This window comes from Oryzias latipes, chromosome 18 (genome assembly GCF_002234675.1).
Source record: "Oryzias latipes chromosome 18, ASM223467v1".
Classification (NCBI taxonomy): domain Eukaryota; kingdom Metazoa; phylum Chordata; class Actinopteri; order Beloniformes; family Adrianichthyidae; genus Oryzias; species Oryzias latipes.
This window is the reverse complement of record NC_019876.2, coordinates 26,751,455-26,766,955: the sequence shown is the minus strand read 5'-3', so window position 1 is coordinate 26,766,955 and position 15,501 is coordinate 26,751,455. Positions and strand designations below refer to the sequence as shown.

Genomic DNA, 15,501 nt, shown 5'->3' with positions numbered 1-15,501 from the left:
GTACGGTAGCAGCACGGGGACTCGACAAGGGCTGTTGACATGGCCCGGGGATGTCAGAGGTCAATCTGCTGATCCCGGCCCCCGTAGGTCCCATTTATAAATAGCATTGGCATTGGCATTGATGAGTTGATGCTCTTCATCCGATGAAGACTCCCGCTGTGGTTGGACCGCTTGGATCTTCATTTTCTTGGACGCTAAGGCTTTGCCCTTGCTGGGTTTCTTGGAAGGCATGTTGTCTAAAAAGTTGTAAACTGACAAGATTATAATGTGTGCTTAAAATCTGAGTTGCGAATGGCCAGTGGTGCAGAATGACCCGCCTTTTTTATACCCCTGGGCTACTGGGCAGCTGGTGGCACTTGATGTGGACTGCTACCATCTGGAGACATTTACACATCGTCCAACCAGAGCTGCTGCTGTTCGGTCATCTGGCTGCCACTACCCTGTGGCCGCCCAGCTGTCGCCTGATTTCGTAATGGGACCATCTTCACCTGAGTGCCGCCATCTACATACATGACCAAAGATTATCACAAAATTGAGCGGCGGCACGACATCATGAAGATTCTTGTGACCGTAGCTTTAGCAGAAGTGTCTGGAAGGACATTCAAACCTTTGATTCGGGACTGAAATCACGCAATACGGCTGCCGTTGCACAGCAGTAGGACGGCCAACCTCTGATCGGATTATTACAGGTTCGATTCCTGCCTTGCCCACCCATGCGTCAAAGTGTCCGTGGGCAAGACACTGAACCCCACCTTGCCTCTGGTGGAAGGTTGGTGCCAGTGTTCGGCCGTGGAGCTGCCACCAGTGTGTGTGTGTGTGTGTGAATGGGTGAATGGGACTGCGACAGCAAAGCGCTTTGGGCCTTTGATGAAGGTAGAAAGCGCTTTATAAGTATACGCCAATTTACCAAATGTGAGATTGGTGATGATTGATGAGAGCTTTGGGTTTTGTGATCTCACAGTGTTCAGGAGGAGAATTCAGGTAAATTTGACTTCAAATTTTATTTGATGTGTGCACAAGAAAAATGTAAGCATTAAAAAAAACTAAAAGCCAGCTGGTGTTACCTTTCAGTGCTAAACCCAAAGATGAAGCAACTGTTGAGGGAGGCCGTGTGGCATCCCCTGACACCTGGGTAACACCTCAAAGAAACCTTGAATCAGCCGCTTATGTATTCCTGTTTTATTCAAATCTCAGCAATTAATCATTTTACATTAATTAAAGTGGTAGGCGTATGGCAAACCGAGGACTTATGAGGCCCCTGAGGGCCCTGCAGAAAAAAGCTCACTCCACTTCAAAATTGCTGCAAGCAGAAGAATGTAAGGTCAGCAATAATTAACCGGGTTCTCGTCACTTTCCTTATGTGAAATAATTCTGAATGTACTCCACAGGATGCAGTTCTGCTGATGTGAAGAGTCAACACAAACAACAATGCCCAGAATGACAAACAACTAAAGCAAAATCAAAGAAGAAATTATGGTTTTCGTCAATAAAATTGATGTATGATAGTCTTTGTTATTATTGTCTCCTCTTTGGCTGCCTTCACACCGCAGGCTGAAACGACCCAAGTCTGACTTTTTTTTTTTTTTTGCCCCTATGCGTCCTGTATCTGAATTTTTCATGACAGTCTGAACGACACAGATCCGATCTTTTCAAATGCGACCCAGGCCACTTGGGTATGTGGTCCTGAATCCAATACGTGTCTGATCTTTTGAAATGCGACCGCCGTCTGAACAGCCAGGCCACATGAACCCGACTCGTACATCATCGATACGCTACAAACGTCATCATTCTGCGTTGAAGTAGGCTGGAACGAGAGCATAAACATCAACCATGGCGGACGATGCTGCTGAGACCAGTCAGTGGAAGGGAAGCGAGGTCGCTGATTTGATTCATATTTGGGGTGACAGCTCTATTCAGGCCAAACTCCAGGGCTCTTATCGCAACCGGGCGGTTTTTGAAAATGTTTTCAGCGAAATGGCCGAGTGTGGTGTTGAACCTTTCCCGCCATTACTTTTTTTTCCCCTTTCCGACCGTGGTCAGATGCGCGGAGGAGACTTTCCTCCTTCGGGGTTCACTTCCCCCTGCGGACCCTCAGATTCTCCAGAGTGGGTTAATAAAGAGTCAATAGCGGTTCTTCTGGGAGGAGCCTTCTTTTATTATCGTTCTCCTTCCTCTGTAACACACAAGCCCCCTCTCACTCCCTGCACGCGCTCTCTCTCCTCTCTCTTACACACACGCGCGGCCCCAGCACATACACATCCCCATTCCACAACAGTGGGTCCAGACGATCCCGGCTCCAATGCCTTCTTAAAATGAGAAAATTGTTATTGTGCTGGCTCCTTTGTGAAAATAAATGTAATAATGCAAAAAGAGCTGCACTTTGACAACACTGTTGTTGACATCCATTCTTAACGTTAGCTACTTCTGCAAACGAATGACGTTGTTCACTGTTGAGTACTCTTCTGCGCATGCGGGTCACTTCTGGGTTATTTCACGTTCACACAGGAAATCACAAAAGTTCGCATTTAATTGGAAATGTTAACGGCCTTGCAAAAAAATTGGATTTAAAAAAAAAAAAGAGTGCATTAAGCCCTGTAGTGTGAATGTAGTCTTTGATAAACAGCCACAGACGGATGCAGTGGAGGAGCGTTCCCTCTGGTGTGAACTTTGACCACCAACACACACAATATGTTGCCCACGTCTGTGCAGCTCAAGCTTGATGGCCTCACATTGATTTTTGATCGATTCTGTGCAGCCCAATCCTGACCATGACCCCCAACCTCGACCTTAAACCAACCTCCATGCACACATGTACCCCGTGACTGAACAGGAGCTTAGAAATAGCATCCCCCCTCCCTATAGACGGTCTTTTCAAGGTCAGGGAACAAAGAATTTATCTCTGAAAAAATAATGATAAAATTCTTTTAGTGAACATACAGTAAGCGACTGATGCAGAAAGTTCAGAGGTGATTGACATTAATGCTTTTATTTGACCTGAAACCTTTCACTTTGGAGGTGAAGAATCTCGGGCGCTAAACTTCTCAAGTGCCTCAGCATAGTTCATCAAACTAAATAACCATCAGAGTAAGGCTGCACGATACGAGGAAAACTCGCGATTTTAGTGATCAATATTGCAATGACGATATATGCGATACATGAACAAATAGCAAAACCACCAAACACATAGTAAACATGCATTAAATTACACCCCAAATGACCCTGGTCTACATAGGAGGCGAGCATCTAACATAAAAGGGCTCCATCCAATTGTTCAAATGCAGAAAGGGATTTATTTGATTCGTTAAATACTTCAAGCAGCCATAAGATTGTTTTAGCCTTTTTAAGGTAACCCTTTCTCGCAATTTTCGATGACTTATTGCACAGCTTGATACTGTGATAATGATAAATTTGTGATTTATTATGAAGGCTTACATCAGAGCAGTGTTTTTTGGGCCACACATTGGAAGAATCTTGAACATCCTCCCTCAAAAATGAATAAAAACAGGGAAGAAGAACCTCGAAGAGATCTCCTAATACATATTAGAAAAACAGAAGAGTCTGTTGGGGCCGCAATCATGTTTACCATCATACCTGGAGCAGTCCTTCACCTGTGTCCAGCTTCATTCTTCTGTTCTGCCTCCTAAGGAACCATAAACTCTGAAGGGCGGATTCGGCTTTGCTCCACAACACCCCATGAAGAAACTCCAAATACTAACACTCTGAATGCTAAAAGCTAGGATACACCGGTCATGTGATGCACGCTCACACTGGACAGGCAGGGAGGGGCTAATGTTTACATGCATTCCCACTTACAGCCCTTTACCAGGTGTGAAGGGCTGTGCAACAAACACGGCGAGTAGTGTTGGAGCTATCCAGTCATTCAGATTCCAGCCCAGACGAGGAAAACGAAGAAGATAATGGATCTAATTGTCTGGATGCATCAGAATGGAGCGGAGCAGGAAGCTTGTGGCCCGCAGCTTCTTCACACCTACAAGCTTTTTCCAACTGCATTTTTCCCTCAATGATTTGAGTAAATAAATTCTCAGAAATGCTATTTTAAACTTAATTTTCTTTATTTATGTTGTCCACCATTAGAAAAATGCCACATGAACAGGTTTAAAACACAATCAGAGTGGGTCTTTAAAAATCTTAACATGTAAAATTATATTTATTAAGTTAATAAATTTGAAAGACACGTTGTTTTGTCCAAGTTCAGGCTTACAATAATGTTCAGATAGAAGTTCCACTTTACGTTTTTGGGTCTGTGCTCCAAACTTCTTTCCACTAACGAACCATTTATCTCTGTTGGCATTAAAAGTCCTGATCTATCTATTTTTCATCTGGAGTGTCTGCGTCCATGCTCTGCGCATGAAGGGCAAATGAGAGCGTGTCAGACTCAGAGCGGATCATCAGTCTGCAGCCTGGAGCGGCCCGATGCAGCTGCAGGACGGCAGATGGCACCGCTGCGCCGTCCTGTGGAAGGCGCTTGGAACGGACACGCGTCCGCGTTGTCCACACTGTCTGCTTCCACTTCCCTCTCTCTCCTTCTCTACACACCTCTCTATCTCCCACAGCATCAGCAGCATCTCCATCAGTCTCCGCGATACTACGGAGTACAGCATGGCACCTCTGCGGGCTGACAAGCCGTCCTCCGCCGCCGCGCAGCTCTTCTTCTTCGCGCTGGTCGCCTCGGCCTGGATGTCACTGCCGGGACCCGCGCGCTGTCGCGGCGTGGCTTTAAACCGGCGCGTCGGGCAGGACCGTGCGATGGACATGGGCAGCGGAGGAGGAGGAGGCTCCCAGCTGGACGCGCGGGCGGACGCGGAGGAGGAAGAAGTCGGCGCGGGGACCTCAGCCCGCCTCAGGAGAGCGCTGTCCCGGGATAAACAGATATCCCTGCTGAGCAGCTCGTTCGTGCTCAAAGGGGACGCGACCCACAACCAGGCGATGGTCCACTGGACAGGGGAGAACAGCAGCGTAAGTAACTACCCCCTCCCATACCCCTCTCCCTGTCCCGCCACGACCCGCTGGCTGCTGCGCCATCCTCCTCTTTGTCAGCCTGCGCGCACAGCACCATTGTTCCGCTGAGAGTGCTGCGCTGCTGCGGATGGAAGTTGTTTTTACGCGTGGAGAGGCCGAGCCAGGACGCGCATCCACACACTTGTGTCGCGTTCACGGGGTGGCCCGGGGTCACGGGCATCCTGCTTATCCTTTGTTTACACATTAATGGCTTTGACAACTGCCTGGCTTCCCTAATACTCCACAATGCAGCAAAAGTCAGTGTTTAATGTTTGTGGCTTAAGAGTCAGTGTGCTGAGGACCGCACACATGACATGCGTGCGTACGTGTGTGTCTCCGTCACGCGTTTTGTTGCATTCTGCAGTGAATCTGGGCGCCGAAACAGTCTGAACACCAGCAGGACTTTCGACTGGACTGAAAAGACAGAAAGGGCACATCATCCTCACGATGCATTCCCCCTGACTCATGTCAGGAAAGAGGAGGCTTTGTGGTGGAGGGCAGCAGGGGCTGTCTGGTGTTTGGTGGGGACATCTCTCTCAGTCAGAGGCTCTTTCTCTCAGCAACAATTAGCGCAGCACACAGCTGCTTCCCTGACAGAAAGCAAAAGAATCACCAGAAGAAGCTGCTTTCCTGTCAGTTTGCTGGTAAACGTGTGAAAATGCAGAAACATGCAGAAAATCTTTTAAAAACTGCTTCATACCGCATGAATATTGATTCTGAAGATAAGAGAAGCAGAATTTGAATTTGTTTCTGTTGAGGTCAATGTAGAATAAATATAATATGTAGATTCAGTTTAAATAAAATGAAATGAAGCTGCAGCCCCCAAAAAAAGAACAGATATGCGGAACAAAGATGCTTTTTAAAAAAATCACCTAATATTAAGATTTATTGATGATTTTGTGTTTTTATGTTGAGTTTTCTCAGATTAAATTAACCATTTGTGACTGAGAGAAACAAAGCCTCAGGGAACCTGAAGGTGAATCACAAAGTTATGTGATCCTCAGCTGACTCTGTTGAAGGAAATGATCTCTCCGTCTTCAGGTTTGCGAGTCAGTGCCCGTTTCCTATTAACCTTTTTGGCTCATGAAGTTCAAGCTTTTTTGTTTGTCACAGTTTAGTTCATGTTTTACTGTTTTTTCCCCCTGATGTTCTCCTGCATTAGGTTCTCCACATAGAATCAGAGTAAAAGCAGGACTAATGAATCTATTTATGCAAAAAAACATTTACTAAAGTTGTTAGCTGCACCTTTGTCTGATTACTACAAAAAGTAAAAATCCTGCTTATTTCTTGCAGAAAACTCACAAAATATGGCTTCAACAAGCTGTTTATTGCAATTAATGTTATAATTCTGCAGAGTTGAATGCAAAGGTAGCGCTGCAGAGAAGCACAGACTCAGTGTGTCTGTCAGAAACAGATATGCTGCCTTAAACTGGACCGAGGTTTGGTTTCTTTGCGAAGCCGATGCCACACTTACAAAGGCGGCTGTGGAAGTGACCTACATCCAGAGCATTTACTGCAGTTCAGCGGGGTGTCTGCTCTGGGATTACCACACCACTCATTTGCATGTCACACATGAAGACACAAACAAAAACTTGGGATTTGAAGCGAGCTGTAAAACTCAAAACAATTCCAAAAAAACTCTGACTGCTTTCTGCAAAGATTTGACTGGTAATCAGGTGCATCCTGGGAGGTTTCTGCAGAGGCTGCCCTCTCCAGAAGTGTTAGTGGTTGCTTTTGACAGATGACTTCTCACGGCGGTGTGATTTCTCCCCTGAACGCCAGCTCCGCTGCCACACTGCAGACTGGAAATTAGCATCCAGCCTTTTGAAGTCAGGGAGCATTTCTCTCAGGAATGGGATCAGAAGGCTGCGAGATACTCACTGCAGGATTATGATTTCCACATTCTTCAAGCGCTAATTTCGTCACAAGGAAATCCCTTCACTCAGAGGGCACCGCTGCGGCCTCTAGAGTCCCGCAGCTGTCACGTCTGTCCTCCGGAGCGCAGCTCCGGTTGGCGCTGAGCTCAGTCAGTGGTCAAACTCGGCTTACATGACCGTTCCAACAGTCCTGCAGCTTGAAAGTGTGGCAGTTTTTGATGTTGTGGTCGGGTTTCTGAATTTGTTCAGGAACCTCGTAAGGGGCATGCTAAATATTTTCAGACTAAGATCTGAGACCTGTGCTCTAACAGAACTTCTATTTCCTGCTCAGTCTTTGGTTTTTGCCGAAGATCTCAGTCAAAATTCAGCTAACTTTCTCTTTGACGGCTTTCAGCATTTCAGCCATTCCCACAAAATGATTCTGGTGGTCCTACACTTGAATCTGATGATGATGTGAAGAAAACAACACAGAAATCCATGCTTCAAAACCGCTTGATCCCGGTCAGAACCAACCCCAGCTGCTGTCAGGCGACAGTAGATCGTTTGTGTTTGGGAGAAAAAAAACCCTGATATTCTGAATTGATCATTTTTCTACTTTGTAATGTCAACTCTTTTCAATTAAACCAACAAAAGTAAAGGGTTTAGAATAAAAAAGACGGCGGTATTTAATTGAACTGTGCTGCATCAATTGCATAAATGGTGAACTTGAATTGATTCTGTAGGTTGATGCTCAAATAAAAGTCATCAAACAAAAAATGCCCGTAAATGGGTTTGTTTCTGCACAATAAGTCAAATATAGACTAAAGACATCTTGTTGTTTTTCGTCTGTTTTACGAAACTCTCAATTTTTTGGTAATTTGTGAAACATACTGACGTGTTCACGGCTACTTTAGCCGGTTAATTATGACATTACCCAAACCAGTAAAGTTCTAAAATGAGATGAATCAGAAGTTGAGGATCACAAAAGCAGCATGAAGGGTTTTATTCAAAACGTCAGAAACTGTTCAATATTTCAAATATTTGTAATGTTAAAACCCGACTGGGGGCTGCGTGGTGTTAATGTTAAGCGCTCTCGCCTCACAGCGAAGGTCCTGGTTCAGATCCCGGCTGGGTTCTTTCTGTGGAGTTTGCATGTTCTCCTCGTGCATCCGTGGGTTTTTCTCATGCTTCATTGGTTTATTGGGTTCTCTAAGGTGGGAATATGAGCGTGTGGTCTTGCAATGGACCGGTGAGCTGTGAACCTCACCTTTACCCAGGACCCTGCTGGAAATACAGCGGGTTCTGAACATGGACGACATGACCTTTTGGGTAAGGTCATGTTTTGACAGGTGACTATTAAATACTCCGTTTTGTAATGCTTCAGACTGGCCTTTATGCCTTTATTTCTTTCAGTTTGCCAAATTTTCAGAATCAGTCATTTTTGACGGGACATGCGCAGTTTTCTGTCTTGATGGAATTGGACCATCGCTTTTATCCGAATTATATTCCCAGAGCCCCTCAGGTCCCCAGGTGCAGGTCTTATGGTGGTCCCAAAGGTCAGCACAAAAACCCACGGCGAGGCCACATTGCAGCACTGTGAGCCTAACCTGTGGAACAGCCTGCCTGAGGATGTGAGGGCTTCAGCGAAACGTTAAAACTCATCTTTTTAGCTTAGCTTTAGAGTCGATTTTATGCTTTAATTTGAAATTATCGACTGTTTGTTTTTGTATAATGTGAATGTGTGTTGAGGGGCTTTAATTAGGGTTACTATTATTTTTATTATTGTTTATTTATTTTGTATTAAAGCACTTTGAGGTGTTCTGGAACAGGAAACGTGCTTATAATGGTAGAATTTGAATTAATTTTTAGTCCAGAAACACGATACTAAACAAATCAAAACATGTAACTTTAAAAGAATATTCCCTGCACACACACAGTTGTCATGACTGGAAAATATAAAACAGCCTAACCCAACTGACAGTTTATTTTTGGAGGGATGTCTTGTATTTTAATTTATTTATGTTTTTTACATTGGAGTCAATCGGATTTTGCTTCCTTTTGATGTCCGCCTCTAGTGGTCATTTGAGGATTTGCAACGTTTGGTTCCAGCTTCAGTTTTGGTAGTGGAATGTGGGGGTCGGTCGCCTTCAACACAAAGCATCAGGTCATGTGATTCTGTCCAGTTGTTTTACGGTTGTTGGGATCAGCGCTGGCCACCGCTCTTTCATGCATTCTGAATCTTCTCCAGACCTTTCAAAGAGGAGGCAGAAGCAGAGATCCTTGTTGCTGCAGCGCAATATCGGAAGGGAAATCAGATTTTATCTTCTCGCAAGAACAACTTGGATTTTCTGATGAGTGTGACCTCAAATTCCACAGCAGCTCTGCAGGCGGTGAGGCAACTTCAGACCCAGAGTTTCAGGACAAGAAACCCAAACATTTGACATTACAAGCTGCAGAGGTGGCAGATGAAGATGGGACAGAGATTTGTTGCTGTTATTTGTAATTTGCAGAGCTCTTCAGGTCAAACTTGTCCTGGGTGATGCAGACATCACACCACAACTCAGCCTTAACTTGTTGAGCAGAAACCATTTGACATTTATGTGGGAGCTTTCTGGTATTAAAGACTGACTGGACTCTGTCTGCTGTCTTCTCCTCTTCTGTGGAGGCGACGGGTCTGCAGGGATTCCTTCTCCGGGGGCTGGAAGCACAAACTAGACGTATTCTCAATTATCTGTGCACGACGCCTCAAAGGTCGTCAGGACCAAGCCCAACCTCATAAACATAGACAAATGGTGCAGTTCAATTTCCCTAAGGCTGACATTTATGAGCAGCGTGCAGATTGACGGAAGGTAAAGAGGAATCTGCGCCTCCTTTGTGGGTCCATTGAATCATTCCGACGGTAAATCTCAGTGGAAGGGTCAAACTCTCATGGACACATCTGTCTTGATAACGTCTGGCTGGAAAAACGGGCGTGACCACCTGAGCCATTTTTCTTAAAAGGGGGTTATTTAAGGTGATCCTTGCTTGAAATAAAATGGAATAAAATTGAACGTCTTTTCTGCACTGCAAGCCTTAGAATAACAACAGTTTGCCTTAAGATCCGGAGTGCCTAATGTATAGAGACTGATATATACTGATGTTGAAGCAATTTTGGGGCCACATGTGCTCTGTCATGGTTGGGTTTTGTTTTGAATATGCTAACGCTGCTAACATGTAGCGGCATCTGACTGTGTACCAACAAGGTTGGGAGTTATGGAAGTAACAGTAACGTTTGTTTTGACAGTATCAGTCTGTTTTTTTAAGTAGTAGTCTATATTTACTATGAATGCGGTTAGATCAGATCAGTTAGTTATCAGTTAGTTTATATCGTCTTCGTTCTGTCTCTGGTCCCTGCCCCCTGGCTCCCAGAGGAGTGGTGTGTCCTGCCACCCCCATGGCGAGTAGTTGGTGTCCCGCTCTCTTTGCTCATCTCAAACTTCAGCAATCATGCCCCATGCCCTCTCCTTCCTCACTGAGTCCTTGTAAAACACATGTTTGACGTCATAAATGATGCTTTGTTTTGTATTTCCAAGATTGGCAAAAATGGACGCCGGTGTTATCTCCGGAGTTAATGTGCGTTATCGCCTTAAATATAAAATAAAATCTGATTAAGTTTTATTTTGAAAGGACAATGGAAGTTTTTCTTTTGAAACCCTGGCCTGTTTTCGGTTTCTCCGGATTTTTTCTGCTTCAACGGACTGGAAATAGAACTCCTTCGTAAAGATTGCTTTGCGTTGCAGAGGGACGACATGCAGACATGACGGAGGCAACGTAAATGCTCCAACTGATTAATGAATGTTCTGTTTAGTTGTGTCAATGCAATGGAGACAGACCGCAGACGGACCAGTGGAAGCCAACCTTCAGCCTTACTCACATGCACCTGGACGAGGGTTGACCCATATCGGTTCAGCAGGGTTTTAGGTTGCTCAGGTCCGTGGGGGGGTTATAGAGACGAGCCTTCGCATCTTAAGGTGTGTCTTGTAGCTTCCTTGAGGCTCGTGCGGCTACCTCAGGAAGATGGAACGTACCATTGTTGTGTTTGTGGTAAGAGCATAGACTGTAAAAAACAGTGGACAAACCGAGGTGTGACGTCACCCATAGACAATGCTTTACCTCCGGCTCACGCGGAATAAGGCCAAATCCCTCACCATTGCTTCCTGATACGGGCACTGCATGTTAAAAACAGTCTTCGTATGGCAATGGCAGCAGTAGTTGCCCTATGATGCGATGACTCAGAGGGACTCGGACCAATCACTGTCGACTGGGTTCAACATGGCGGCACCCGTATTAGGAAGCAGTGGTACTTCCTATTTGGGAACACGGGAAGGGAGGGGTTGAGCTGTTCATTGCTTTCACAGTCAATGGGTGAGAGTATTGTGAAGCATTTTTAAGGATAATGTAAGTTTCGCAAACTTATGATGTACTGGTAGTTCTGTCGTACAGTGTAGTTACATCACATTCTAGTCTTTTGTAAGATCCGCATACTGACTCCTTACTGACCGGATGTAAATGGTGCACGCATGGTGATGCGTAAACGCCCGTCGGACGCCCACACAAACTACGCTCTGATTGTCTAACTTCCTCAATTACTTATTTCCTAAGTTACAATCTTTACTCGCAACGGCCAAGTTAGAAGGGTGCCAGCGTGTCCTACACAGGTTTGTTGGGTTTTCGCCTGCAAACAGACCATATCCTCCGGTAAGGGGAGTCGTGACCAGGAAGTCAATAGGCCTCAAATCTCTTTGACTTTGGAGTAAAAGTCCTCCTTATCTTCTTTTAGATTTTGAATCCTTTAAAAATGTATTTATACTTAAATTTGACACTTAAACCTCCAGCTCTGGTATTGGTCGTCCATTATTTATTACTTTATGCGTTTATTGAAAAACTAATTTTAAGACATTTTCCACTGTGAGAGCCCCAAATATTTTCAAACACATTAATATACAATCTTTTTTTTTAATTGAAAATATCTCTATATATCTATATATGTGCAGCAGTAGAGCATCAGAGGACATTCGACATATGCAGTGTGACATTATTTTATCTGGCAAAGTGCAGACCTTTTCAAGAACACAGATGCTCCAGTTCAGGGACATTTAAGGTGTCAGGTTTGAGCTTCCCTCTGGTTCAGCCCCCCAGGTCTCAGACCTGTGACAGAAACCAACCCACTGATGACACAAAGAGTGAGGACTGAACACCTAACAGCTGTTTGGGCTGCGGGAACATTCATCAGTGGCATCAAAAATGAAAAATCGCTGCTCGCCAAGATAAACCACCATAAAGTACCGTTTCACGAGTGGCTCCAATGCAGTGACGGCACAGATCTGGCAGATCTAATGTCTGTTTTTTTTACACTAAGGGCTATGCTGTAGGAAGCGTTATGGCTGCTTCTCAGATACTATTAGGTCATTTCGTGCAAATATGATCTTTCCATAAAAGGTGGAGCTGAAATTGTAGACATTCTGGGATCTAAACAGGTTGTTTGATGTCCTGATCTGAGCGATAACGGCATCTCTGCTGTTCTGTATCTTCTCATTTCTGACATGTCTGCTTTTCTCTGGGTCAGGTGGCTTTGTTTATGGATTGTTTTAGTGTTCAGTATGGATGTAGAAGATATTAAATGGAAAAATTGATCGAGTAATAACAGCAGTATTGTTTGAAAACCCCAGATATGAACAAGATGATGTTGGTTAAAAAGGTGCAAAAGCCATCAGGAGTAAATAGTCAGTTTCTCTTCCTGTTGTGTCTTTTTATGTACATGTGATGCAAACAAAAAAGATGTCCGATCACCTTCTACCAAGGTGGGTCACTTACAGTTGCATGAAAGTGAACCACAGTGATAGATGTGTAACAGAAGAAAACTTCTTTTCACAGCACTTTAAATCTGAGTAAACTAATAAAAGACAAACGTTTTAACCACTAAGAGCAAAACCGTCCAGAAGACCCTAAATGTCAGGTTTGAAGCTGTTTTAATATTTAAAAAAAATTCTTTGACAAAGGGCATGGATTATTATCCAATTTAGGTGAAAGACTTGGATTCTATCGTATCGCCACCAACGTTTATGCATCGATTTGTGGATTTGGGTGCTTATTGAATAACGTGAGACGGAAAAACACACAAAGACAAAACTTGCATTTCGTTTGAAATTATAAGCGCCTCATTTAACAAACACATTTATTTCAGTTTTTTTTTTTTTTCCTTGAACCAGACATTTTCTTGGACACTGAAAAGCAAAAACATCTTCTCAATTCTGTTCATATATTGATTTTTTAAATAGAAACAGAAATTGCTATTTATTTTGTACAAGTAGGTGCCTTTATTATGCTATTTTATTACATAAAATGGGGATTTGTTTGGACTTTTATCATTTTATGATATCACTAATGTTTTAAATTGTGTTTAAAAAAAACCCTCTACAATTCTGTTTATTTAGCAGAGCAAATTTTAAACTCTGAAAACATTAAAAAGTGGGTTAACAGTTGTTATAATTCGAAAAAATAAACCTGGAGCTCTTCAACGACCTAAATCAGTAGAAATAAAATTATTAGAAATAACAGGGCCTAAGTTAAAACCTGGTGATCTGTTGTTAAAAACTGCAAACGATTTGGTCTCATCTTCACAATGAAACAACAGATTTCTTCCAGTTTGGTAAATGGCCACGGTTTTCATATAACTGAGCAATCTCTCTTCACTGGAGCAGCTTGTTTTGTCAGACTAGTCCTAACAAAATTAAGACTGACCGTCTGTGACAGCTGTAGCGTCCAATGTTTGTAAAAAAAAAGAAAAGAAAAAAGAAGTCTGCAGAGCAGGAGGGAAGAAAATGAGGCGTCTGTGTGAGGATGCACTCCCAGGTCTTCCACTTCTGCCTTAACTCTTGTGCTGTCTTGTGGGGTCCAGATGACCCCACCCTTACATTGACGTGTTCTCCATACCATGATAAAGGTGGATAAAGGTGGAGAGGATTTCATGTAATCCATGGACACCAGTGAAGATCATTGAAGATTAAAGGTTCTGCCCACTGTCTTGTGGGGTCATCTGGACCCTCACAAGACAGCACAAGGGTTAAAGTTCCACATTATATTTTCAAAGTGTTCCAAGTGGGTTTTTAATTATGTTCATGAAAGCTGTGTCATTTTCTGGGTCATAGTTTCTGCACCGTTGGCAAGGATCATCCCCACCCAGCGTATTTTCTACGTCACAAACAAACTATGATTCATGACAAATTGAACAAAAAATACTCAGAAGTGCATTTTTTTTGCTTAATATTCATTACAGATGTCCTCCATCATCAGAAAACGCCACAAGAAAATGTTAAAATATCAAAAACACAATTTTTTAAAAATTATTTTATTATTTCTTTATTTTATTTTTTATTAAATTTCTTTTATTCTTATTTTTGTTATTCATCTTTCTTATTTGAATTTTTATTTTTTATTTTCTTTAATCATTTCTTTTTCTATTTTTTTCCATTTATTTATTCTGGTTTTTTAAAAAACAACAACAACAAAACAAACAAAGCAATAACACATTTTCATTGTTTCCTTTAAATCTCATTCTTCCCTTCATGCAGTCGGGATTATTTTAAAGACAATACATTTCTTTTTTATGGCTCCAGCATGAATATCGTCATTTATCCCGGCAAAATCGCTTTCTTTCTTAAGGTCTAAATATAGAGGAAGGTTGTTCCGCACATGTGTGCACGCACGCCGTGTCTCCTGCAGGATCTGCTTTGATGGGGGAGTCAGTTTAACATGACACCAGCTGCCTGAATGACGAGAGCCTCCACTGTTGAAAGGAGCCTCTTTGTGCCTGTCTCTCCTCTGTCTGAGCTGCTGAGCAGCCTTGGGGAGCCCTGAGCGCCGCTTGTCTTCTATCTGCTTCCATCTCCTCTCTCTGGTGATGAACAGCCTCACAGAGCGGGAGCCTTCTGTCGGCGTCTGGAAAGGTAGCCTTCCTCTGTTTACGGCGATCCCGTGTTCTGCAGAAAACAGAATGAAACATTGGGCGTTGTGGCCGTACCTGGGAGCATGTGTGAGCTGCTAATCCCAGGCGGCCCGGGCCGCAGCAGCCTGAGTGATTAACGAGCTCCAAAAGGGCCACCGACAGTCCAAACCCTGGACACTCACCGGGGAATTGTGAATAATTTCTGCCACTTTCTGGTATAAGAGCTCTCCTGGGTGGAAATAAGTGAAAGAAGGGGAGGAGCACTGATATTCTAACACCATGAACCTCAGAGGAATCATCCCATAATTCATGAAATACATCAAATCAGTGGTTAGTTTTTGCCATGTGTTCACACAAGGACGGTTTCTGGCAGGATGTTTTTTTTTTCATTGGTATGTTTGGTGTATTCTGGTAAACCTGAAACATAGAGTCTCACTACATCATGAACACAGACGAACTACCCAGAAAACCAAACAAACAAAGTGTTTTTCAGAGAAAGGAAATCATGAAACGTTGAAAAAAAAACACAAAAAAAACTGGGTGGATCCAAACAGACACTAACAAAAGATTGGTGATGGACAGAGAGGATGAGCAGCTTCTTATCAGCATCAATCAGTCCGTTACAGGGCAACACAGATGATA

At 43.5% G+C, this 15,501-nt stretch overlaps 1 protein-coding gene across 1 annotated transcript in view; it reads left to right on the top strand.

Moving 5' to 3' along the window:
- Window positions 1-4,114: 4,114 nt before the first annotated feature.
- Window positions 4,115-15,501, top strand: part of sorcs2 (sortilin related VPS10 domain containing receptor 2) — a gene marked incomplete in the record, with an annotated part of 209,807 nt that continues 198,420 nt past the window's right edge. The window contains 1 exon segment of the mRNA XM_023966354.1: window positions 4,115-4,977. Coding sequence (XP_023822122.1) covers window positions 4,435-4,977 — 543 coding nt within the window.